Source organism: Dromaius novaehollandiae, chromosome 5 (genome assembly GCF_036370855.1).
Source record: "Dromaius novaehollandiae isolate bDroNov1 chromosome 5, bDroNov1.hap1, whole genome shotgun sequence".
Lineage (NCBI taxonomy): Eukaryota > Metazoa > Chordata > Aves > Casuariiformes > Dromaiidae > Dromaius > Dromaius novaehollandiae.
Window position 1 is genome coordinate 39,850,244 of NC_088102.1, and position 26,992 is coordinate 39,877,235.

General features: G+C 43.6%; 1 protein-coding gene across 3 annotated transcripts in view; it reads right to left on the reverse strand.

The window, feature by feature from the left end:
* The window catches only part of LOC112980705 (deubiquitinase DESI2-like), an 80,951-nt gene that overhangs the window by 9,036 nt on the left and 44,923 nt on the right, over positions 1–26,992 (reverse strand). For all 3 annotated transcript variants that reach the window (XM_064512523.1, XM_026095775.2, XM_026095774.2), the window contains 3 exons: positions 13,406–13,478; positions 9,972–10,065; positions 8,796–8,937 (listed from right to left, as the gene is read on the reverse strand). In XM_064512523.1, the coding sequence (XP_064368593.1) occupies positions 8,796–8,937; positions 9,972–10,065; positions 13,406–13,478 (309 nt within the window). The remainder of the gene's footprint in view (positions 1–8,795; positions 8,938–9,971; positions 10,066–13,405; positions 13,479–26,992) is intronic.

Below are 26,992 nucleotides of genomic sequence, written 5' to 3' on the forward strand. Positions count from 1 at the left end.
ACAGAACAACTGACAAAACAGTAGTCAGTGAAGTCTGCGTAATATTAGGGCCACAAACTATGTTCTTAATAGTACTCTCACCAGTGCTTTCTCACTCTCCAGACAGGCAGTGGAAGTTACTGGCTTCACTAAACTCACCGCTACGATGGGATTGCCAGAGCCCTAAACTGCTGGTGGCAAACAGGTGTCCTTTTCCCACGGGGACAGAACTCTGAGGATGATGTGATTGCTAAGCTCAGACAGGCTGCAGAAAAGCAGGAATGCCTTCTAGGTGTGCTCTACTCTAGCTCTACTCTACTCTTCATCCATTCCTTCTCCCGCACCTTGCCCTGCCAAAAGAACACAGGATGTTTCCAGATTTACCAGGATGGTGGGCCAGAAGGGCCCAGCTGCTCCACTAATGTGCCAGCATACTTGTAGTCAGATCCACCCCTCGCTCATCGCTGTCTCTACAGCTGTCCAAAGTCTGAGGGAAGAGCAACCTCTCCTGCAAACCTCAGGAAAATTGCAGAGGGCCCTTCCTGAAGACAGCAGGCAGCCCGAGCTCTTGTTCTGGTATGTCAGAACCCAAACTAGCTGTTATAAACATCTGGGGCAGATGTACCTCAGCAGTCTCTCCCAAAGGCACCACATAATGCTCCTATCCATTAAAATCAAGACACGCAGAAGCAATGTTATGTCTCTCAAACAAAACGTGAATTAATCCAATTTTTGTTTCCACATTGAGGCTTCGAGAGTTCAGCACTGAACATCTACTAAACCACCCATTGCTACTCCCACTTAGTAGCCTTGCTAAAATTGACGCAGCCGCCACATGGGGCACATATCCATTGTGCTGCTGTATAGTATTTCACTTGGTTTGTCTTAGAAAATGCAAAGGGTTTTACTGACACCTGAGAAGTCTAACATGTTTCCCACAGCACTGTAGGAGCAAAGCCCTTGGAGTCCAAGGGGGAGTCTTTCCACAATCTTTGCATGAGTTGACTCCTGTGAGGCCTAGGCAGTATGGCACAGATGATTCTTATCAGAATTTCAGAATAAAGCCGTTACATACAAGTCAGCACATCTGCCCAGTCAAAGCTTGCAGGGTCTGATAGGGCAGCCAGAAAACATATGTAAAAACAGAAGCATGGCAATGTAATAGAATTAGTACTTTGCCACAAATGGAATAAACCATAAACCCAATGCAAAGGAAGGCCTTTTTTATCACCTTGCAAAAGCTAGACTGTTAGCACTGGTGCCCAGTGTTGGCAGAGCTAGGGAAATTTAAGTGCCTCAACAAGGAGAATAACTCTAGCTTTGCATTCCTGATTGGCTGATGCATAGGGCATATTAGGGTATATGTACTCAAAATAACATTCCTGAAAGAGAACAGACATGCAAGCCTTTGCAACACACCTGAAAGCACAGTCTCACCTTAGTAGATTTGGCCTGCTAGGATCAATTGCTTAGAATGGATTTATTGTATAGTTCCTGAGTAAAAACTACAATTTCCACTTTAGGGAATATAACTAGCCTGTGGAGATCAACTGAATAGATCAAGTGGCACTGGGCCATGAAGCTGCATGCAGTGTGCATTCAGCAGAGCCAGGAATGGCCTGTATCTTGCAGGGGAAAGGGAACAGCTGAGAAATAGATGATGATAATGAATGAGCTCAGTAATGAGGCTGTGTTCTGGGAGGTAATATCATCAGGCAAAGGGAAGAAGGGTAAAAGCCTTTCAAATGAATTCAAGCAGCTGTCTAAAATGCCTCTGTTCTTCTATGCAATCCCCTTTTGTCCCACAGTGGGCAGGGCACTGCCACTCATACAAGCCCCCCCTGGGATTGCTGGCATTTCTCCCACAAAGAGCAAAAGGAACATCTGCACCACCTCACTGAGATGAGCCAAGAGTCAGGAAAAGGGAGAGTGCTGAGAGGAGTGATGGGTCACTCACACCCACAGTCTTGCTCCCTTGTGATGCTAGTGGGCATGTGTCAAACACATCTCTGCAACACTGTGGCAGAGGGACAGAGCTGCCTCCATGGGGGAGTCTGCACGCAGAGAGGTGCCGAGGGCAGAGAAGACAGAGTAGGCAACTCTGGACCAAATGAGACAGCTGGCTTACAGCACCTCAGCACTTACAGTGCTGTTTCACCTTCACTGACCAGGCCTCCAGTGGAAAGGCACGGTGGCTGCAAGTGTGACTACATGACATCTTGATGAACCACATTCAGAGCCAAGCTATGACTGCTGTCACTGTTTAGTTATGTACCAACACTGCAGCAAGGTTATACCCTCTCTGAGCATGAAAGTCCTTGTAACCAGCACTTCTAAGTACAGCCAGCAGCTGCAGGATGACATGGTAGGCAGCAAGTGGCTTCATAACAGATGACCACGGATGAATATAATTAAGTCTGGGCTTGTTAGTGACATTTAAAATAATGGCTCTCTCACCAAATAAATGAACAACTGTAATTCATTCGTATAATCATGCCATTCTTCATGGTGCAAAGACAAACTCTCTTCCCCTAGCAGGTGCTGCTTCCAGACCAGTGACTGAGAACAGCCATGCCTCACACAGTCATCTTTTCAAGTGTTATGGCCATGCTGAACATGACCAGGCCAACCCTTGCCCATAGAATGATGGATATGAATAGCATCTTTTTTCTGAATAGCTAACCAAGAAAATCCTGTGTTTCAGTCTCTAGCGTTGTTTCCTAACATTAGTAAACAGCAAGTTATTAAGGATGGGGACACAATCAGAAGAGAAAGAGAGAGACTCCAGGAATGTACAGGAACAGGGAAAGACTTTCTGCCATCCATAGTTTGCTGAACGACTATGCAAAGCTTCCAGTCCTCAAAAGCCTATCAACACACCTAGGTGGCTCATTTACACTTCTGACACATTCCGTTTATCAACTGATACTGGTGAAAAGGACAGGGCTTTTCCTTGCCGTCTTCATTTGTGAAAAGGAGGACTGTTCTCATGCAACTGCACACACACAGACTAGAAGGCTTCATGATGATGTGACTAGAGATTAATTCCCCAGATGGTATGAACTGATTTAGCTCCAAGGAATTATGTTTATTTATAACAGGTAAGGACACAAGGCTTTTGGTTTTGGGAAGACAGCTGCAAAAAAAAGCAGATAAAGCAAGCTGCAAAATAGTGCAAAATATCCACATTGCCACCAGCCCCAGGGAGTTCGAAATGTTTTTTTCAAATTTACTCTTAAAATATCTTCACATTTCAACACTTTAGATGGCTAATAGACCACTTTAAAGTGAAAACCTGAAGTAACTGCAGAGACATGTGTGGCAAAATCAGACCATTTTCAAAAAAATTGAAAAGATGTGCTAATAACTTGCCATTTGGGGGGCAGCTGATTTCTGTTTTGAATTACTTGCCATCTAGTACCATTCCCATGTGCAAGTAGACAGATGGGGACTAAGAGCTGGACTAAGAGCTGAAAGGTGTTTATCTGAGTTATTCCACTAATCATTTTTGTTAGGCTAGAAGACTCCTTCAGAACAGTAAGGGTAGAAAGGTTAATGATGGAAAAGAAGTTTATACTTTTATAGCAACCTTCATTCCAGTGGGTCCCCAAATACTTCATAAATTTGTAGTGGTACGCAGGCTACATCTAGAAACCTCTTTTTTTCTCCTGCAAATGAGTCACATCTGGAATGCAATATAGCAGTTGCTTAACTAGCATGCAGTCAAACCATGCATACTTACAGGCAGAAATAAGAGAAAAATTACATCCGTCTGAAACTGTGGGGATAATTTATGGATGCAAGATGCCTTTATTAATAAACTTATTCTGAATGTGTGTGGTATTTAAAAAACAGAAAACAAGCACAGCCTGTTCCCCATAGAGCTAATGATAATCAAAGGCTAGTGAAATCAAGCAAGTCTTTCCACTAGTTTCAGTGAGGACTGACTCAGGCACCAGGAAATAAACTTTTCCTGATGTTCTTTCATACCCCGAGGTTGTTCCCCACCCCTGTCACTGTCTGTCTGAAGTGTTCTGTCCCCACTAGAACAGACTAGCACACATACTTTTATAGAACAAAACACCTTTCTCACAAAGCCAGCCTCCCTTCTCACCACAAAAGAGGCAACTGAAAAGGAACTGTTGACTAAGGAAACCATGGGTATTACTTAGCTGCTTAGGACATGCTGAAGTCTGGTTTGCAAGAGCTGCTGCCTCTTCTGACTGTGACACAAATGACAGTTGAAGTTCTCTTTTTTCTGGTGTTTAATCCTTTCTCTCCAATAGCTTTCAGGCTTCCTAGGTTTTGGGGCTTTAGGTTTTTCAGGGTTCCTAGGTTCCTAAGAAAAGCTTCCTAGGTTTTAATAACTTTATGGCCAGAGCTCACATGTGTCTGGGGACAGCCTTGAAAAGCTTTAGGGTTGAATTATCCATCGATGGTTAAAAAGCTGCCCTCTTGTTTGGTCCATGACTAAGCAAATCTGCTTCTTTCAGAGAATTTGCTGAAAGTCAAGCTCCTTTAAGGAAAGCAGGGCACTGAGGTAAGTTTGTTATGTGCTTTCAGTTTTGCCTTGGTTGAGAAAGTAAAAGTGAATAGCTAGAGGGAAAAGAATATGCTGTGGCTCCTAGCACTTCAGCACAGCTGCATGCCCTCTGCCAGTAAAGTAAGTTCCCTTTCTTCCTACCAAGGCTCCAACCACTGTCACAAAGGACAACCAAGGCAGCCATGCCACCAAGGAAATACCTATCAGACATAGCTCTAATACCAGTTGCAGAGGTATGTTACACTGCAGTTCAGTTACAGGTGATGCGTATTTCCCTGGCTGCTACAACACTGACACAATGACAAATCCTCTCCTCCTTACCACCCCCGCTATCAGTAGGACAGCTCTTTACCCATAATATACAGAGAAGGGGAAAGAAACCCTAGCATCCAACCTAGATGTGATCCACATGCAAGCCTGATTGTGTCTCCCAGAAAGATTCACTTTGTGTGGCTTTCCCAAGCATTTCAATTCAATCTAGCCTGCAGGTTTAATAATCCATGGTGTCAGCATCAATAGTTGGTATGCCAGGCGCCTCCTTTAGTCTTCTGTAACCATCAGGTTGCAGGATTCACTGTGCAGACTCCACCTGCTAATCACCAGGGTATTTCCAGTGGGAGACCTCCTCTTAGACTATCAGAGTTGAGAGAGTCCTGCTGACTCCAGGAGGCTGGGAGCTGTTTACTTCCCAGGGTGAGCATCCCAGTACTGTGCCACTAAGACCTCTCAAACAATCTCTGCCTGCGAAGCATTTAGTTGTGACAGAGTCTATAACCCCTACCTGTAGGGGCCAGCCCTATCTAGGATGTTAAAGAATTTTCCAATCCTGATCTAAACCACCTCAGGTGCTTGGAAGATTCTCATCCCCTCCTGTGTCCAAAAAGAATGAGTCCAAACTCACTTCCTCATCTCCCAGGCCTATTTTCTAAGGCCACTTCAGCCCAAGACCGTGACCCCACATTCCGCAAAATACAGTTCCTTTTTTCTCTCTGGAAACTTTCACAGATCCCATGACTTTAAAAATGAGATTCTAAAATTGCAAGCATGCTAATTCTGATTTAGGGTCTCTCAATTCTCCTGCCAAAATGTATTATCTTCCTTTATGTAAATTATTGAGGTGAGATGGTTCCCACAGGAGAGACTGAGAGACACCCTGCTCCAGAACGTCTCATGGCTGGTATTCAGGAGAGTCCCTGATGGAACATAGGAGAAAAGGTGAATAAATCTTTGGTCCAACTTACTCTCCCAGATCCCAACAAGCTTCTCTCCATCCAGGGAGCTCTCTGTCACTTGAAGACATGTGCGCCTCTCCAGCAAGAAGTCCCATTTGAACCCAAAAAACTTCTCCTACTACAAGTTTTAATAAAACTGGCAGATCCCTCTAAAAAGCTCCACTTTCGATGAATTGTTGTTTTCAACCAAAAATGTTTACTCAGAAAACCAAAGTTCAGCTCTAACAATTAGTTCAAGTTCTAGCCGTTTACCCAAATGGCATCTCTGAGCCCTGTCTCCTGGATTCTTTGGATGAGAAAACGCAGAGCAATGAAGGAATGGATCCTTTAATATGTAAAGGAGTAAAGGAGTGAAAAGAATTAATGACTACAAAAGGAAGCTGGATAATGAAATGCCAATCTGTTTTCCTCAAGGGATTGTAATCCCTCAAATCCAGATGGCCTTAAAGAGCCTTCTGAAGAATGATCACAGGTGGGTGCGTACCATGCACTAACTGCAGGGTCAGTTCTAGTATTTTTAGATAGTTTTCTCTGGGTATAAAAGAAAATGATGTCATCATTTAGGAAGTGAATAGGGACATTTAACTCTGCTTCACCATCCCTCAGGTCAGTTTTCAGAGCAAGTTTAGCAGTCCTGCAGCCAAATTCAGCTTTTACTAATTCAAGTGAAATTCTTCCCGGTTCACCCAAGTATTTCTGAACCATGTTTTGTCCTGGGGGCTGCTAGAGGTTTTCTGACCATGCTCTTAGGGACCCAAACTGGTCCTACTAACACAGGTTCAGCCTTCTCCAGCCTGTCTTCTCCTTTAATATATATGTAGAGCAGTTTTACAGCAGCTGCAAGACAGATGAATAACTCCAGGCTGAGAAACTGCTACAAGATACAGAGGGCTATAACCTTTTCTGTGGTACTTAAATTATGCATACAGATCAGAAAGAAATCATGCGCCTTTCAAGAACAGTGAGCAGAGATAAGATAAAAGAATAAAACAGCGGCCTTCTGTTGCTGCAGTCCTCAGGTAAAGTTCCAGCATCTTCAAGATGAATCAAATCAGTGCTTCTCAATCCATTTCCTAATTATGATGAGCATCATCTTCGTATTTTGTCAAAATACCCCGTAAGACTCACTGACATTATTGCTGTTCCATCACTGTTAAGGCTACAGGGGAATGAAAGGGGTTATCTTCTCTGGTGCTCAAAAGCTACACTTCTTTGATTATTGTCCCCTGTGGCCCAAAGCAAGGTGCTGAAGAGTTTCTTTATACAGTGATCATTCCGGTTGCTTGGCAGTAATCACACTGATGAAGGGAGAAAGCGTGGTTTCCTTGAGTCATTCCACTTATCTTCCAGTTCAGGTGCTGATTCAAGGGTGTTTTTCTCCTTTCCCATGGTGAGTTGCCCTTTCCTGAGAAATGCTGTAGCAACTGTCCTCATTCTGGTAAGAATGGGGCTCCATGGCTTATCGAGGACAGAAGACTTCAGAAGCATGGAAAATTGCTGGTGGGAAGTTAAATGAGTGATCTTTCGTTTGTGAATGGGCTGAGCAGTGATAGCTTTTTCAAAATCTTTAAGTTACAGTGGCATGGTGTGATCCTAACACTCAGTACTGAAGAGTATCACCAGACTTGAGAAGAACCTGGAGCAGAAAGCTTTCATAGAAGAAAACCACTCCGACCTTCCTCTGATCCTCAAGCTACTGTTATCTAAGCATCGCTGCAATCTGCTGCTTCTCTGAAGAGCTTGTCCTCACACACTGTACACTCACCATATGTCTGTGCATCAGCAGGGCTTGTATTCTTATATGCTCACATTTGAACCCCTGACAGTCAACCTTTCACCTTTACATTTGGGGGTGCAAACCTTATCAAGTATGCAGTTGCCTTGCCTAGTATCTGCCTTCTACAAGTTCAAATTGCATCGTGGATTTGCAGGGCAGTCATGAGCCACACTGCTGCCTTGAAAAGAGCCCCTCGGACAAGCTGTTTCACGATTCCCTGTATCTGCATGCACCTACCCTTCTCTATGCCCAAAGAGCACTCTTGGTGACAGTGTGTGGAACTGCATGTCTTTCGCAGTACCTCTGACATTATTCACAGTATACTGCGTTGCCCACTGCTGCAGTGAGGAGCACTTCTGCAAAGCATTGGTGTGGTTGGGACATCAAACCTGCAGGTCCTTGCAGGAGAACTTATAGTTAGCCTAGGAATTACTTTCAGTTTGGCCTTTTTGTAAGGGCGCAGGTGGATTTCCCTCACTTTATGTCCATTTTACAGAAGTTTGTAACTTCTGTCATACTGCTTATCTTACACCTCCTGGTATTGAAAACCAGGATATTCAACAAGGAAATTACAAGACATGTTATGGCATGAACTAATTATTTTAGCTTTTCTTTTTAAAGATTATTCTAATGTTCAATGACCAATATTTTTTTCCATCTGGCAGAGTTTAAATAGCCTCTATTCAGTTTTATAACTGCCCTGTTATAATTCACAGTGGTTTTCTGACCATTAAAATGTGTAAGCAACAGAGAAAAACACCTATGTTTTTCCAATACTTTTTTGCCCTCCTTTTTTATGGGTTTTGGATGGCATGTATTAAATGAGGAAAAAGGCACTCACTTCCTGAAGACTGCGAATTTGTATTAGCAGAACATTGGTAAGCCATTTTTATTCCTTTGCTATTAAAGACCTTTGCAGATCATATAGAGTTGTTTGTACCCTTGCTATAAAAAGGATGCATATTTGCATGCTAGACAGGTCTGGTCTTTGAATTCCTGCTCAGAAGCCTATTCAGTGAGCCAAAATGCAGACACTCCTGATTTCCCACACAGTTTAGACAAAACCTGCAATCAACCTGCCGCATCTCCACCATCCTGACCGCATCCTTTTAAATAGCAAAGGTCTTCCAAAACTGTTAAGGGCAGAGACAGTAGATCCTACTATGGGCTCTGGCCTGCAGGCTGTGGTGACCCCAGTTCCCCTTCTGTGAGCACTCCTGCCGTCTTCAAGCAGCAAAGATACAGAAAGAATAGCTGTGCCAACCTCAGCAAGAGCAGCAGAGAAGTGATTGCAGTTCTTGTGCATCAGATGGTATGCGTTGCCTTTGTACTCCTTGCCCAGCTCTTCCATAATTTTATCCACATCCTCTTCTGTGAAGTCTGTGGTGCCCAAGGCAATGGATTCTCTAGTTGAAAACAAAACACACAACAGGAGACATGGAAAGATATGGTGAAGACGCTGATGTGGACCCAGGCAAAAGGAGATTACAAGGCGTTGGCAAGAAGGCTAGACTTTAAACAAGGGTGTGCATATCTGAGGCTGACAAGGAGACCCTAACTAACAAAATGGCTGACTAATATCCTCAAATTATCCACAGAGCAGGTACAGCACAAGCAACAGCCCGAGAACTTCCTGCTCACCACCTGGGAAGTCTCAGCTCTGGGGGTCTGCTCGTTTCCCACCCTGTCCTTAGCCCCTCAGCAGAAACTCCCAGTAGGACAGAAGTGCCCATGATGTAGAGGGTTTTCACAGTGGGGACAAGACAGAATCAAGCTGAGAACTTTATACACAAACATATATCTTAAACCTATCATTTCTCTCAATATTCACTCAATAGTGTCCAATCTTCAAGATGGCTAAGTCTCCAACATCACCTAATGTCAACTGGCAATCTCTGAAGGTCAAGCCCCATGTCCCATCAACAGTTTTTTGGACCACAGTCCCAAAGACTGAGCACCTTGAATAGTGTCTTAATGTGGCCTCCTCTCAGACTCCTCCAGCAGCTAATCTGTCCCTTGTGATAGAGTAGTAATAAACACAAGAGATGACTTCCAATACTTCCTCTCTGTGCAATATCCATAAATAGGTGGTAGTCATAAAAAGACTAGCTCTATTTTCTTGTGCTCTGGCTCCGCATAACATACTGTTACTCCCATTCTCACTGACATGTGAAACTGGAAGCACTGAAAACAAACCTAACAGGGAAAGAGAACTGCTTTCATTTGTAGGTATACTTTTAAACTCTGCAGAAGGCAGCTCAGCACTATTGCCAGTCTGGTGTACGCATTCAAAATCCCTGCAGGGCTGCCTTTGAACCAGGATTGTGCAAGAAGGCAGTGAGGGCACTAATGAGGAGGGGGAAAGCTGGACCCAGAGGAGAGGACTTCCTCTTACGCTGGGGGTTACAAGGTGGGGGAGGATGTGGAAAAGCACTCTTACTTGAATTTAAAGGTCTCGCCAAGTTCTACCGCACTGCCAGGTGTGATCTCGAAAATCCCACTGAAAGGGTAGGGATGCCCTCCATAGGCAAACTCTGACAAGGAAAGAAACAGACTGTGAGTAATGAATGAAGGCTATGTCACGAAAAAGTCTATGGCAGCTGTATGCATGGCTTAGTATCAGCAGCAGGGTCTGGGCTATTGCCAAAATCAGTTTCAGCCAGACTCTAAAAATCATTTTCTCTGTCCAGTTACCTATCAGCCTGAGCATACCCTCACAACCTCAGCTCTAGAGCAGACTCCGTCCACGCTAATAATATTGGTTTTCCACAATTCCTGGAAAATTCTTTCTGAGTCTGTCTCTTTGTGCCTGTCCAAATGGCTTCCTGACAATGAAAAGATGATCTACAGTGGAGGCATCTAGAAATACTATGGGAAGGTATCAGTGGTGATACCTAGCTGAAAGAAATGTTTTCCAGAGTAGGAAGAAATCATTCCTCTTCCAGAGGGATCTATAGGCAACTGCTGAGAATTCTTTGCAGAAAACCAAGCTGATTGCGCTTCCTTAGCACACGAGTCAAGCCTACGGGCTTTGCCATGGTTTACAATGGCCTTTGCAGGCCATCTCACATGACCTGTGAAAGCTTCTGTGTTCAAGAGGAAACTTTGCACACTGGGGCTTTTATTTACCGTATGCCACTGGCCGAAAGTAATGCAAGTAAGATATTCCAGGTTATTCCTATTTAATGCAGAAGAAGGAAATTGAAAGCCTGTGATACTATTCTGTCCTTTGGTTTCACTGCAGTACAGCTGTTTTCCCTGACCCCTTGACTGTTCCTTCTGCAATGGGCACTCGAATCAGCTTCAACATCATCTAGTAGCAATAGCTGGTATTCTCCAATATACTTCCTCATTCCATGTTTTTAAGAGTTAGGTCTCCCGTCTGAAGGCAGAGATACAGCACCACACTAAAGAAGGCCTGAAATATCACAAATTTGGTTTCTCTCGGTCATAATCTGTGACATGATTCATCCCAAAGACAGCATGAGGAATCTCTGACACAGAAGGGCATCTGTTGAGATTTTACTGTTATAAGGGTCAGAGTGGGTTGGCAGTATCATGATCAAGGCCTTGCAAGTATCATTCAGACATCTTGCATGCTGTTGTGGTTATGGAAAGCATCACTTTCCAGTTGGGGTTTGAGACACAGACAGCCCTCTGGAACAATGAGCTGCAGGTTCCTGTCCATCCCTGTGGAACTGAACCAGCTCCCTGTTTTCCCTGATGCCATCTGCAGAAGTTGATGTAGATTTAAAACCAATATAAATACACCATGGCCTAGGACCTTCCTGGATCCCTCAGGAACTTGCTTTTGCACTTTGTCCCTTGTCCATACAGGAACCTGATTTAAGCAGTTCATAAACAGCTCAGTGTTTCCCACACAGAGTAGATAGGACTGTGTTAGCATATTGGGAAATCATATGGAAACTTGGAGATTTTTAGGCCATGGTACTTCTAGAGAGTCTTCTGCTTTTTCTGGATCTGTTCTCCTGCTCATGCTTGTTCACCACAGGCACAAAAATTATAAGTAGGTTTGTTTCAATGTGCAATTGTCTCTAATTTCAACCCTGCCATCCCAAATGACATCAGGTTTTGTTTTGTTGTTCCAAGGCTGGCTAACTTTCCTGAGCTCCAAAATATGATGGAGAGGCACATGGTGATCCTTTTCAATATAGCAAGCAAGCAGTGAGGGGATAAAAACAGCTCTGCAGAAGAACAGCTCTAATGGAGTGATGCAACATGCCCTCAGAGATCCCTCATCAGTCCACTGCAGTTTGGAATTGAGCTAAAAATGCAACCGTGTGCCTAAGTAATGCAGGGATACGAGCCTTTGCTTATTTCCTTCTGCTGCGGGGGATTCATACAACCCAGTTACCCTGGTGCCAGCATGACCTGGCTGCTGGACACAGTGACATAGTCCCAGCAAAGGAGTCATACTGAAACTGGTCACTTCCACACTGATTAGGAGCAACAACTCAGAGCCTATTCAGAAGATACCAGCTTGTTACTATCAGCATAGAGCAGAACTTATGAGAAAACCAGTGAAAAGAATATCATAGTGGCCCTCTTTGCCCTGAGGGAAAGTGTTTCCCTCTTCCTTCCTTCTGCCTCGGTCAACACCTTCACACAACCTAGGTTATCTTCCCACCTATTTTCAATATGATACCATACAGAAGGGCCCTTCTTCCTGCTCAACCCACCTCCTCCTCTCTGAACAGTTAGATCATTTTCTTCCCACCAGGACTGAGAACAACTCCTTCTCAAGGTCAAACCAGACTAACTTCTCTCACAAGCAGGTTCCTTTTGTTGGACCCTGTTCTACCGGCTGCCCAGACTGACTGTGCTTGGGTCAATTTACTTGTGGCACTCTACCTGACATTGTCACAGCCTTGCACCATTGTGTAGCATTGCTTCCTTTTAGCTACTCTGATTTAGTGACTTAGCCAGGTCCTTGGGCTTTCAAGCAGTCATAGGCAGCTGCAATAAGACTAAGGTTTATCTTTTACAAGATAGTCACCCCTGTCCCTGAACCAATTTCAAATTTAGCAATGCTACAGCAGATCTTGAGGCCCAGGCTGAACTTCCTCATGACTGCTCCTCAGGAGAGCCAACATCAATACCTCTGTGGTGCTTTTTATGCCTTTGCTTTTGCATATGCTTGTACTTCTGCCTTTCCTCAGTGAAGGCAAGTGACTTATACATGAATGCCTAGAGTCAACATTGTCTCCATTCCATAAGTGAACTGATGACTTTTACTTTTCTGATCTCTGCAGGAAGCTTGGCTTAGTTCAGTACTTAGTAATGCCAGATCTTTCCCCTTGGATCATTTTAAAAGTCTCACAAGGAGCTTTCTTTTCCTTATAATTCTGCTGTTTCAAAATGACAGTTTTTAAGATCTAGAAATCCAGATTCCAAGATTTCTGGATCATGGGACATTGGTAAGGAATTACAACAAAACTGATATATCCTAACACTGAATCAGCACAAATATTCATATAAAGGAGGGTTGAGACAACCACTGATCATTCTCTTTCTTCTCCTCCCCGCTTTTGTCCACTTCTGTCTTCCCCTCCTTCATTGCAGAACATCTTTCCAACATTGCTTGGTCCCTCTTATCTGACATGCTGCTACACATCTGCACAAGCCCTAGAGGCTGCAGTTACATGGTGAAAATAAGAAAGGCTACACATTCATGATAGAACTGCGTGAGTTCCAGCTGGACTCAGCATTGGACTTTAAAAGAGAATGGCTGGATTTTTCACTCCTCAAAACATCTCTTGCCAAAAGCTATAAATTTGGGACCCTTTTCTGTATCAGACTAGCCATGCAGTTGTCTCCAGGTTCTACAGGTAAGGAAAAGGAAATGCTTCATACCTCTGCCGTAGATCTCGATGCCAGAGTGGAAGACACCGATCCCCAAGGTGGAGGTGTATTCATTTATCCAGTACTACAGTAAGAGAAGAACCACATTTGGAAGCATTAGTGGAAAAGAAACACAGGATCTTGGCCTACGCTATATCCCCTATCTTCCTTCCTCAGGGCAACTGCTCTAATGCCAAGAATGATTTTGAAGTTGTCCCAAGCCAAACAAACAGCGAATCCTCATAGACCACCAGAAGTTGCCGGTGGCAATTAGGTCTCAAAAAAAAAGAAAGCTTGTCTGACCTGTACACCTTTCCCTGTATTTGTATATAGCTAGACCTGAACCTACATAGATCCAGCTGCTGCAGGATAGATGTCTGATTTTTAATAGCTTAAATAGTTAACACTATATCTTAAATAGTTGACACCGATTTGACCAACTTACTTGTTTTATCTGATCTTCAAGATCTTAAGTTAAAGAAACCCAAAACATTTTCTGCAGACTGTTTCACATAACCTCCCAAGACTTCTTTTTAATAAGCAGTTTTTAGGCAGGTTTATTTAGGCAATGAGATCTTGCAGACAGATCTACTCCTCCTATAGGCCGGGAATACCATGCAGTACTTATTGGTATGACGTCAGTGGTTGCTTTATAGGAGGAAAAAAAAAAAAAAAAGCTTTGAGCAGACTAGTCAACATTTTGCTCAGAAGCACCATATACTGTCAAACACTCTTTTCAGAAGAGGCAAGAGTTAGCAGCTCCAAAATTAGGTCCAATGTGACCACAACTTCACCCAAGTCAGAGACAATTTTCAAGAAGAGCTGTTAAGCAATTCCATTTCTGTGAGGTCCATCACCTCCCTATTACATTAACAGCAGAGGGCTATTACAGTCCAGTACATGTATATGCCTCTCCTCCACCAAGCACTGCTCAGGGCTTGTCTCTACCATACCGTGAAGGACAGTGCAGACACCCAAACAAGCCCCAGCTAAGCTAATTCTAGAGCAGAAAGCAGCAGAGCCATGCCAGGGCAGTGCTGCACTGGAGATAATTAGCTCTGCTACTAAGCACAAGCATTTACTAGATTGGCTGCAGAGCTGTGCTGCTACAGAAATGATGTTTTCAGGCTATGAGTGGAAACTGCCCTCTGCCAGGTATATTTACAGTTCACTAGGGGCTAGCATGGAGTGAAGATGCATCTTTGGTAAACTCAGAGTGACCAAAATCTTATTTTTGTCAAGTGCCACAAGGACAGTGAGTGTCATTCACTTGTCACTATGCAATGACATGACTGGTTCATTAAGCTAACATGAAACAGATTCTCTTTTGGGTCTGATAGCAGCTTCTGATGGAGCCAGAACATCAGAGCTGCTCCTTCCCCTGTGTCTGACAGCTGTGGCACAAGTAAGAACCAGCTCTGTCAGGTAACCAGACATCTGGCATACTTCATCCACTTTCCTCATGCTGCTTGCTTATGTATTTTGATGGCTGCATTAACTGCACTAGCTCCATAAATCATCTGGAAAGGCTTTCTGTGTGACCACTGCTACTCTACAAAAACATGGTAACTTTGATATGAGAAGTGCAGTCCCAAAGGTGACTTGGTGTGGGGTCAGCATTGATACACTAAATCTCTGTCTCTAAAAATGCTTGCCTCTGGCAGTGCAGCTGTTCCTTTCCCTCCTGAAAATCCCATAATGCTTCTTGTTCTTTGTGAGTTTTGGCATCATAAATGATGCCATAAATGATGCCAATGATTACTGAAGGAAGCCAGCAAGCCACCTGACCCTAACAGGTCTCCTGCCTGCTGCTCTCTTCAGACCTTATGTAACCCACCTATCTTCTCCCTTGAATTTTATAAACTCTTGCTTTTGGGATTGGACCAGAGCACTGGACTGGAGCTAGTTCAAGTACCTCCCAAACTCTGCTAATGCCCTGCCTCAGCTGGCAGTGAATGCCCTCTTTGAAAACACAGCTAGTATTTTAGGGACAGGATGTACCCTTGCTTTCTGTTGCCCTTCTCTGCATATTTCCATCAGCCTGTCCTCTGCAGCAGGAACATCACCGCTCTGACCAGGGAGAAAGGGGTGGAGGTTGCATAGGGGAGTCCATACTATACCAGCCACATCTGCTGAGGAGACCAAAGCACTCCTCCCATGGACACATGACCCTCACTTCAGTTCTTTTATCTCCCAGATCTCATGGGTTAACTCCTCAAACTCTCAGATAGTCCAAGTAAGTCTTCAGAGAAGCACTGGTTTCTGCAGAGTCCCACTGTAACAATTCCCAGGGGATATGGTAAGTAGGTTGTCTTCTTCCTTTGGACTGAGCTATTGTCTCATAGCAACAATACAAGTGCAACATGCCCAGTTCATCCTAGCTGCTTTGCTTAGGGGAGTAACTAACAGGAAAAGAAGGGAGATTCTTAAATTAGAAATGCTTCTGCCAATTATCAAAGTCAAGACCATCTTCAGAGGCTGATCTGCATGAGGCTTTGAATTTTGAACAAGTTAGTTAAACTGAAGACCACTTTCAGCTGTGGCTTTTTCTTCTTCCATTTAAAAGTCTACATTGGATCCAAACAACAACTAAACAGAAAACGCCTTAACTACCAGATCAGAATAAGGCACTGACTAAGAACATCCATTCCTTAGCAACGGCCTTCTCACCTCAGGTGTGCAGAGCACTGTCAGATCACAACCTCTCACAGTCCTCTCCCTTTTTCCCCTCTCCTTCTTTGCACCACCCCATTCCCAACACAGAGCCACAGCTCCTGAAACCCACCCTGTCCAACTTAGGGAGCTGGGAGACAAGCTTCAGGACAGCTCTGGAAATACATACAATGCTTTGGGCTCCAGTGAGAGGAGCAAAAGTATTTCTTTGGCTGACACCAGGTGCTGCAGTATTACAACCATCGCATGGACTTCTCCATTTTTAAATGGTGCATTTTTCAGTATGAACCCCTTTAACAAACTATTGTGGACTGAACAGGAACAAACTCAGCCATACCTGAATTTGAACTGAAAAGAAGGTTGTGCTAGTTTAGTACTTTCTTTCAAATACCTTCAACAACACAGGGGTGTTATTGACATAGGATTTGATTTGGATCTTAGTTCACTGAAAATGCAAAAAAAAAAAAATCAGTATTATCTATCATCAAGATTAAAATGCAAAGCAGCTCTGAATCATGGCTGCCTCTGTCCTCATCTCACCCCTGTCTCGAGGGTGCTGCAGAATCTGCCTCTGGTGTGTGGTTGAACATGCAGCAAATGCCTCCTAGCACTTTGGCACAGCCCTCGGGTTTTCTCTAGAGGAATCTATGCTAAAGTGAACATGTCAGTCACTTGCTGAGCTGGAAGACAGAATCCAAGATAGATCTGAACCTTGGTTTGTACACACATGCACGAGCTGGCCTTGTTCTCCAAGGGGTTTGCAATTCTGAGCACAAGAATAGCAGCAAGAGTCAGCAGATACTCATCTCTTGAGAAAAATCAGTTATTGCTTACAGTGAAAAAATAATTCTGTAGGCTGTTCTGAGTCAGGTGAAAGAGCCAGGGAATAGAATTCAGCAGTATCTCAAAGGAAGCTCTGTGATTCATGCCTGGATTGCATGATGTCTGCAAAATCGTGCTGTAAACCCTATGCAGAGGGACTTGGGGCATTCTGTCTCACTTCCATCTTCATCAGAGACAGAAAACAACTCGTAAGTGAAGAGAGGCAAGGAGGAAAGCTAACCACATTGTATCTGCTTCACAAAAGCAACAGAGAGCCAAGGGCTCAAAATTCAAACCCAGAGAGGATCTTCCTCTCATTTACATTTTGCAGTGTATCATTTAAGAGTTTTTAATTCAGGTTCCTGATGAGGTAGAGTTTCAAATTCTCCAGTTCGTATTCAAGCCTTCCATGATTTCATGATTGCTTTTGCTCAGAGATTAAAGGGTTTGGCAAGATAGTTTAAATTCTAGGAGATACTCTCAGTCAGTTTTTGTGTTATCCACTTCATTTATCCATCTTTCACTTAGAGAGATAGAAGTAAAAGCCTGACCAGGCTGGTGAACCATGCCAACTTTCCAGAAAAGGATGAAACTAAACAGCTGCAGTATTTTGATATGCTGCTGATAGGTCTGGGATGGACAAGCAGGTGGTACGGTATTAGCAGATTATGTCATCCTGTGACTTCTCAGAACATTAGCTCCTGGGGAACTCTTGTTTCTCCTACCAGAAACATGGGTTTCCACTGCACTTAGATACAAGAGGCCCATCTATGTAACAGCTAACTTCTACTGTCAATTAATATCATGCTATAACATTAAAGTTTCCATTGCTAACTTTTCTTTTAACTCACCACTGCAGACCATTATTTTCCATGGTGCATCACCAAAATCTTTCCTGCTTTCCTATGTGGAACAGCAAAACTAACCAGCTCTCTGGGAGGGAGCTGCTCCTCAGAGCCATTGACACTCTAAACTGTATTCCATTCATCACCACTCTACAGACTGGATACCCCACTCCACCACATCCATCCATTACTGAACAGACACTAACCCATCCTTTTTTTATGATCTGTATGAACATATGGAAAAGAAATCCATCGGGAGTTTCTAAACAAATTGGCTTCAACAAATAGTTGTGAAGTCTGAGAGTACTCAATGGAAGAGCCTTGCCTTGCTCTTTCACTCTTCCTTAGGCATCCACACAGGACCACCATCTGAGCCAGGATCCCAGGCTAGATGGACCTTTGTTTTGACCTAGTCTGGTTGCTCTGATGCCTTTTTATGACTACACACACTACTTTAAACAAGACAGCTTTACCAAGGATGGGTGCAGATTATGAACCAGTAACTAACTTCACTGTATCTCCTCTCAAAGCACCATCAGCACATAATTCAGTAGGACTACTTCCTTCCCCCCCCCCCACCCCGCCTCCTCTGTGAATCAACTGGCAAAGCTTTGTGTAGGAGTGAGAGAAGAAAAGTAATGGGGAAGCAGAGCTAGAGGTGGTACTCTGAGATTGCAGGTGAGCAAGGAGCACATTAAGGGACTGAAGAGAATGGCCAAATCACCACTCTCTGATAGTCCTGGGTGTGAAGCACTCCTGCCAGCAGAAGTCCTATAACAGACTCTATCTGGCCTGCCACCTGGTCTTGATTTTAGTCCTTTTTTCTCTGAGAACTAAGTCACACACCATAACACTGAATTCTTCTTTGTAGAGACGATGCATCCTCTTGGAGAATGGAGGAGCTGGCTCTTTGCAGGAAGAGACCCATGGCTTGACAGATCCAGAGGACACCAAGGGCCCCAGCTGCTTCTAGAGTGCTCCATAAAGAGTCAGACTAGCAGGGAGCATTCCTTCATACCGTCTCCTTCATTAGATACACCATGTAAAGTCTTATCCTGGAGGCTTTGTCCTGAGCTGGGCAGTGCTTGGCCCTGCTTTTGGTTTACCTAGAGAGCCTCATGAAAACATGCAGGTGAGTGCATGTAGTCATGAATGTACTGATCTGTCATAGCTCAGAGATCAGGAAAGTCTGCTGCAAGATCAAGGCTTAATCCAAAAGGTAGTTTTAAAGGCAACATCTGATTGATGCAGCAGACCAGCCAGGGGAGCAAAGTAGTATCTCAGCATTATTTTTCTGAGATCTATTGATCCAGATGTGAAATACAAGAGCACAAAAGACAAAGCTAGAGGGGAAGCTAGAGAACATCACTTCAGGAAATCAGTGAGTGAAATTGCAGCCCCATATGGTCAACAACCCCAGAAAGGTTTCAGTTTCCCCTAATACATTTCTCTAAAATGGGACCTAGAATCGTAGACCCATAGAGATGGAAGGAGAGAGCCCCAAACAAATCACAGACTTCATTTGCCAAGTAACGCTTGGTGAAGGAAGGTTTACTGCAGCTACAGGCATGCAGGGCAGTGGGATTACCACAGAACTTTTCCAAGACACTTCAGTCATATTGCAGCAGTATTACTAATGCCCCACAGCCCTAGGCATGCACACAGTTCTGCCAATATGTCTCAGTCCTTCTGTTCTTCACTTCTGGCCTGGAGTTCTAGTAACAGAAACTCACTCACGTGTGGAATGATGTCAAATTATACAGCATGGCTCTCCTTTACAAGCCTTTGATCTCTGGAGAACTGAGTGTATGTTAACCAAGCACAAAATGCTACCTTCCCAATATACTGTGAATACAGATTAAGCATGAAAGGATTTAAGCACATATTAACAGCCACAGGTAGAACAACAACTCAAAGAGAAGCTTAACAGGGTATTGGGAAGGAGACTGATGACCAAGACCGATCTTTAGTACTTCATACCTGGGAAATGTTGTCTGGGTGGATGCTCACTAAACACCACACAGACCACGACTTTTCCTGGGTGGAGGAACACTTCCTATGCCAGGTTTTCTTCACTGTTGGCAAAAGGTATCAATCTGCAAGTCTTCTGCTACATGGATCAGAGGCGCGATAGCCCATCCAGTCACTCCAAAGTGCCTATTTCAGTCAGTTACACTAACTTTCACTTAAAACACCAGACAACTTTAAAGAAACAAAATAGTGCAGTAAGCAGGTCTCTGTCTACCAACCAAATCCACAGGTTTGGCCTCCAGTTGTGATGGCTATTAACTGTCAAGTCTCAAGAAAAACAGTTCCCAAAGTGTTGCCCTTGGCATCTTTGCAAACGCATCACATCAGGATTCTGGCAAAACTGATCAAAGCTGGAGGAACTATGAGGTCTCTTCCAGGAGAGCATCCTAGTGCTGAGAAGTCTACACTTTCAGCGCAGCCAGACAGTTCAATGTAGAACTGAGATGAAGCAGGGATACAGGGTCATACAAGGGAAAACTCAAGGACCCGCTTCAGACTTGGAGCAGGACATGAAAACTTTTCAGAAGAACTGACTGAAGGATCACAGTACAGAAAAAAAGAAAAAGACAAGTCATCTCTTGGCATGCAACTCTGACTCTGCTCCACTGCATTTTGTGTGAAAGAAGCTTTAAATTCCCAGACTGGCCCTTCTCAGCTTCTGCCAAGGGCAGTTTATACACTTTAATCAACTGAGAACTTACCGGACAACAACAGGCTGTATTTACTGTTTGTCCTGCTAAACGTACACCTTCACGCAAACTCACAAATGCTACAAGGAGAGACACAAGGCAAGACAACAAGGAACACTTCAGACAATACCCATGTGCCAGCATAGCACTCAGCTGCACCCTTGAGAGGAATGATAGGCCAGGCCTCCATAGGACTGCAAGAACCAACTCTGTCTCAGCAGGTCTTCTATTTTTCAGCCAGATTCTGCTCTGCAAAGGATCTTTTCCTCTCCAGTTGGGCTAAATACATTCCTTAGCTGTATCTTCAGGAGGATTTCTTTGGATGTTGCTGTGGCTTTTCAGAAATTTATAATGTGCTTCTGAATTGCCTGATGCATGAGCCAGTACTCAAGTCTTAGCAATCATCAAGCATAAAGAGCTTATTTCTGTGTTTTCTAAATGTTGTATGTGGATTAAAAACTGCTGCTGCTGCCAAGGGAGAGTTGGAATCTACTTATGCTTTGCTGTTGTGATGTAACATGATTTTATTGGAAGAATAGTAGGACGGAAGAAAATATTAATAACTCTGCAGAAAGGAAAAAAGTATGCATGTTAGCAGTTAACATTTGTGTGCATTCTGAATATTTTAATTAAATATCACCAATGATATTTAGCTTTGAAAATGGGATATCATCAGTGTTTCCACTTATTCCCTCATCCAAAAAGTGGGCAGGCTTAGTCCTGGCTTGATATCCCCATATTATTTGAAGTCTCCAATAATTTGCTGCTTTCTCCTTCACCATTCCACTTTCTATCCTGTTCCACTGACACAGGTGTTATTCTGAGCATAGCCTCCTTCGCATGGCTACGTAGGGGAGGAATTTCACTACTGTGCATCTTTTGCCTCAAGCCACATGCATTTGTAATGTGCTGTTCAGAAGGTAGCTGATCTGGCATCCTCTGCATTAAATATTGCCAACTGTTATGTTGAGTGGGGAGCTGCCTCACTGGTGCAGAGAGGGCAACTATCTGGCTAAATTAAGCACATATTTTCTGTCCCTGCAGAAGAACATCCCTGTGTCTTCTGTTGTTTTCAAGTTCACACAGAAGCCAACAGAGGCTAATCCCCTTGCCCAAGGGTTTGTCACACCAGTGATGACACTAACAGCCCACTTAGGTGACTGTTTACACAACATAGTATTTGTAGTATATTATTTTTGCCATATGAGAAGCAACACACCGTTTTTCCAACCCCACCTGTTTCACTTAACCTCAGCCTTAACTGTGACTGAAGAAGATGGGGTGGGTTTGGGAGCATCATACATAGAAACCACTGGCAGCAGCTTGCTGGAGATGGGAGCAGCATGTGCCATTCTGACAGCTTGTCCCAGACTGTGGTCATGTAACGAGCCCTGCAGGAGGACTACTTGTGCTATTGCTTGTCACTTTGGATGAAACATCTCCTTAGTTTTGAATACTTCAATGTAAAATGTTAATCTCTGAAGTATATGGAGCCAGAAAAACATCCATTCAAAGGATTACATTGAAGTGCATTAATTCTTAGGCTAGTCTTAACACTTTTTCCATTATGCTGTTGAGTAAGTATTAGTAAATATTTATCCTGCTTCTCAAGTGCTGTAGTCTCTACTCCTGGGACTAGATTATTGCCTGTCCTCAGTCTTAGGGTAGCCATATTTCTAACCAAAGTTTTCCTGGTAGAAGTATTATGCACAAGAAATCCCCTGCTTTTAGGATGCATCTTGTTTGCTGTCTGTGTGCAAACCAACTGTACAGCACAAACTCAGGGAGCCTAACTCTCCTGAAAAACATCAGATGTGCTGTACACAAGCTATACACAGGACTTGTACACGTGCTGCAGAATTATCCTTATGTCGTAGGCCTGAATGAGTTGCTGGATGATTCAGACATATCAGACAATATTACAGTTGTTATTTCTCACTCAGACAAAAACAGTGAGTTTACAAGAGAGGAGGCAGCAGGGAATGTGCCTGGGAAACTTGGACATGTGATAAACTTAGCAAAGTGCCAACACCTTTGCCTTAGATACATTCACAATGACAAATTGAAAGGAATTCAAGAACAGCAGCAAAATGATCAGGGAAATGGTGAGACTGACTTGCAAGAGAATCAATTTAAAAGAGTTAATAGCTTGGCAAAGCAATGACTACAGATGACAGACTTGCAAACATTTGAAAGGCTGACATGAATTATGGGAGAAGACTTCTTAAGAATGGTACAAAATGATTCAAGTAGGAGTAATGCATTCAGTTTTTAAAAAGACGAAAGATTTAGGCTAAGTATTTAGAAGTTTGCTGGCAGTAAGAAAGGGCAAGAACCCATCTGTATGACTGAAAGCCAGAAATCAGGAAAGCCTTAGCATGCCTGTGTGAGACAGTGTATTGAATGGTCTAAAATGTTTTCTGCTGTCAATATCTGGGAGTCTGTTAACATCCTCAGCTGAACATATTTCTGACCCTGCACGTCTACTGTGTGCATTGTAAGCCCTCAGCCCAGTCTTCAGAGCACGTCAGGAAAGTGACTGAACAGATTTCCTATCAAAGGTCATTCAGGTGGCCTGAGCAAAACCATAGGGAGACAAAGACACTACAGCCCAGTTTACCAGGAGATATCTGAGCTGAGCCACTCAGTGCAGATGCTTTGAACCTGGAGCCACTGGGCATGCTTAAGCCAAGCTAAAGCCAGTAATATGGATTCAGGTTTCTCTGAACTTCACCTTGCAGGGCAGACATAACTTAGGACTGTCATAATTAACAAACAGGGCTGTTAAATGACTTCTTAGATGTGGAGCAAAGCTGTGGCTAGGCCCTGCTCTGGCCAAAATCATTAGCATCTTCTCCCTGTTGGCAAGGATCCTTGCTGGTTTGGATACTACTCACCACCCACACAGAAGATGGTGAGTATTCCCCCACCTTGCTAAACACAGGCACTAGGAGATTTCTCTCTGTATTGCTCGGTATCTGCTGGCTCGCCTTGTCTTCAAAATGCAATGCTGAGTATATTTGCTTGCTAAAATAACCACAGGTGGGAGTGGATCTCCCATGCACAGTGAGCCACAGACACAGCAAACAGGCAGGTGTCAAGGATCCTCCCTGGAACTCGTCTCAGGTAGTGCAACAAATCCTTGGAGAGAACAGAGATGAAGTCAACATAAGGAACACTTTCCTCCATTTTAGTTTAACTACATCCACAGGAAAAGAGTCGCTCTGATACAGACTAGCAGACTCAACTTGTTACTTGCCACTGAGTTCAACTGTAGTAACCTCAGGTTTTCCACTGGCAGGCTGAGGTGGCCAATCACCACTGGCTTGTGACTTCTCGTATCAGATTCCCTCATTATCTTTGGATCCCAGTGTCATAGCAGGGAAGAAGGGAGGTTTTCAGAAGTGCACAGCTCTCTGCTTGTGTTCAGGAAATACCTGCCTAGACTTCAGAGAACACAATCTACTTTTGCCACAGCTTTTTCTTGAGAGGATGCATCTTCAAGACTGCCCAAACCCAGATCCTGTGGATCTCTACCAGTCTCTCTCTCCAAAGAAGAGACTAGCCCCATCCTGATGTCCAGCATTACAGAGGACTCAGCTACCAAGAAAGCTGACTTTTAGTGCATCACTCAAAACATGTACTCCAGTCTACATATCAGTCTTGCCTAGACCAAAGCATTTGGCTTTGTTCAGAGAACCAGGCTGTAGGTAATACGTACCCCAGGCCCTCCTCAAAATAGCTATTTGCCTGACAGCTGGAACATGACCCTGAAATACTGAAAAGCACACTTCATATCTCTGCTCTGACAGATTCATAGCAGGGAGTTGAACTTCAACCTGTCATAACCATGATGACCATCCTAATCACTAACTATAGCTTCTCCATCAAAGCAATACATACACATGTAAAGAGTCCCAGCAGGAGAGACAGAGACACCCATGCCACCAAATAAACTGGTGGTTAGTATTTTTCTACCAGTGCCTGATCTAGATACATGCTCAGATATCTGAATCTTTTTCTCCCTCATATTAGCAAAATGCTAATGAGACATAGATTCTTCTGGACTGGCTTGCTCTCTTTTAGGGTGCTCCTGCCTGGCCAAACACAAATACCTATTTGTGGCCAGTTTAGGCACACCAGCAGTCTATGCCTGACCATCTAAGGCACATTTCTTGTCTTCTCTTCTCAGGTTTCCAATGAAAACATCAAAATGTTAAAGTGTTTCAGGCTACAAGGTACTGCTAATCCTCCACCATTCTGCCTCCATTCATAAGTAAGTCAGTTACAATGTATTGCTCTGCAGGATCAGATTGGTAGGTACAGCCATCAGAGCCTTTGTGAGAGAAAGTTAATACCTATACTAAAAAATTCTGTCTGCTCATCCTATTGACAAGGAGCAGAGCTCCATGACTCAGTGGACTACAGAGTCCACTCTTCTTCCTGAACCATGTTTTTCAGTGATGCTCTGAAAGTTACTTACACCTGCCAGGTGATCCAGACAAACAAATTCAATCCTTGTTTCAGATCCCCAGCATTGCTCACCTGCCAAGGTCAGTCTGCTTTTTATCCAAACTCTAGTTAGTAAGATGTGGTAGGGGAAGGGGAAATCATCTCCGAAATGCTAGGTTGTGACTATCCTGAAGAGATTAGCACACAATTGTCCCTGTTGTCATAGATATGACCCTGAAAATTTAGATCAGCTGCATGCAGGTCACTTTCAACTTTATTTTGGCAAGAACATTCCCTGAAGTGCTGCCCTCTGAAGACTTATTATGTTGAGGAGCAAGGGAAAAGCTTTTAGAGTTAACTACCAAGTGGAAGGAATTAGGTAGCAAGCTTAACTCAGAGCAAGAGCAAGCGAAGCCTAGGAACTGAGGCGAAGCAATGTGCACATTCATCAGCATCTGGCTTTTTGCCTATCCCCAGAGAAGACAAAAACTTCTCTGATGTCATGAGAGGGGAAAGATGCTCAGGAATTGCTAATCTGGAAACCATGAGGCTGAAAGTTCTTCCCAGGCATGGTAGAGAAGACAGCTATTGAGGTATATGCTGTCTATACATTCAAAGATATATTCAGAGATTTTGTTGCACTCAGTCTTAGCACAGGTGATTTAACAATACTCTGCTTCTCTATTTTGCAGTCCTCCTAGGGCTTCAAAGCACTTAACAAGCACTAAGTTGTTAAGCCTCACAGCATCTGGATGAAACAGGAAAACATAATCTTCATTTTAGAGGCAGGAAAAAACAATACCAGCACAGACAGCTTGTGCTTTGACTATGGAGATGCAACAAATCAGGAGCAGAGATGATTTGCAAGATCCTGGCTCAAAGCTTAACAATCCAGCAACACTTCTATACTGCCCACCAAAGAGAAGTGATATCACCTGCACAGGAGTATCATGATGCTTGTTAAAGTGGAAAGGAACAGGGCTGATCTACCGTAGTTCCTCCTCTGAAAAGGGTTATCGCAACGGCTTCCTTTGCCAAAGACAAGATGACCTGCTGATGAAGAACTCTTATCCTATCTGACAAACAGGCTTATAGAAGAAAGGAGAATATGGAGGAGTTTTTTCTTAAGTTTCAGTTGTGAATTTAAGCTTGCACTTTCTCCAGAGGAATTCCAGCCTTAAAAGTCAAACCTCTTACTGACAACACTGCATTCGCCTCATTTTTCACATTACAGCTGAAATTCATTAATGTTTTCATTAAGGACAAGTTTCCTACATACACAAGGGGGCACCTACTATGTTGATGCCAGGAAAGCATAACAAATTAAAGCAACTTCTGACTTCTGCCAAGTTCCTACACAGATAACTGCTTGGAGAAGACTGAGATGGTAACAAAGTTATTTTAAGTACAGCCACCACAAAGGGATAAGAAATCCCTTTACAATGTCACAGAAGGACCAAGAACACCGGAGGCAACGGAATAAATAGTCATTTTGTTCCATCCCATTAATATAGAGCACAATAATATAGTGTTTTTAACCTGTTGTGCAGAAAACCATGGGGGACAGCAGATTACTTCAAAGAAATCTGCAGGTTGGCAGGCTTAAATTTGTTATACAAAAGTTATGTCTTCAGTAGAAAAAAAACTGAGAGGCATACAGACTTTAAAAGAAGGAAAAACTATTGCCCAAAAGAAAACAGAGAAAAGATCTTGGGATCAGACAGGAGGTGGGAGCATGTTCAAGCATCTGTAGACAAGCTGTTGATGAAGGACAGCCCCAGAGATAGTGTGTCAGACAAGAATCTGTCAGGTTCATACTCCCCAGTCTACTATTGGACTTTCTACAAATTTACCTTGGACCGGATCTAAACTAAAGTTTCATCAAGATAGTACTGCACTCAAACCCAAAACTGTGATCTCCCAAACATTTCTTCAGCTTCCAGTTTACCCTGAAGTGCCTAACACCATCAGTATCAGCAGTCTGAATGAAGGATCTTTCCACTCCACTACAGCCAAAGCAGATGGGCTCCTACTCAGATAATGAGACTTCCCCACAGAGGCCCCACCACTTGGGGTCACAGCTCTCC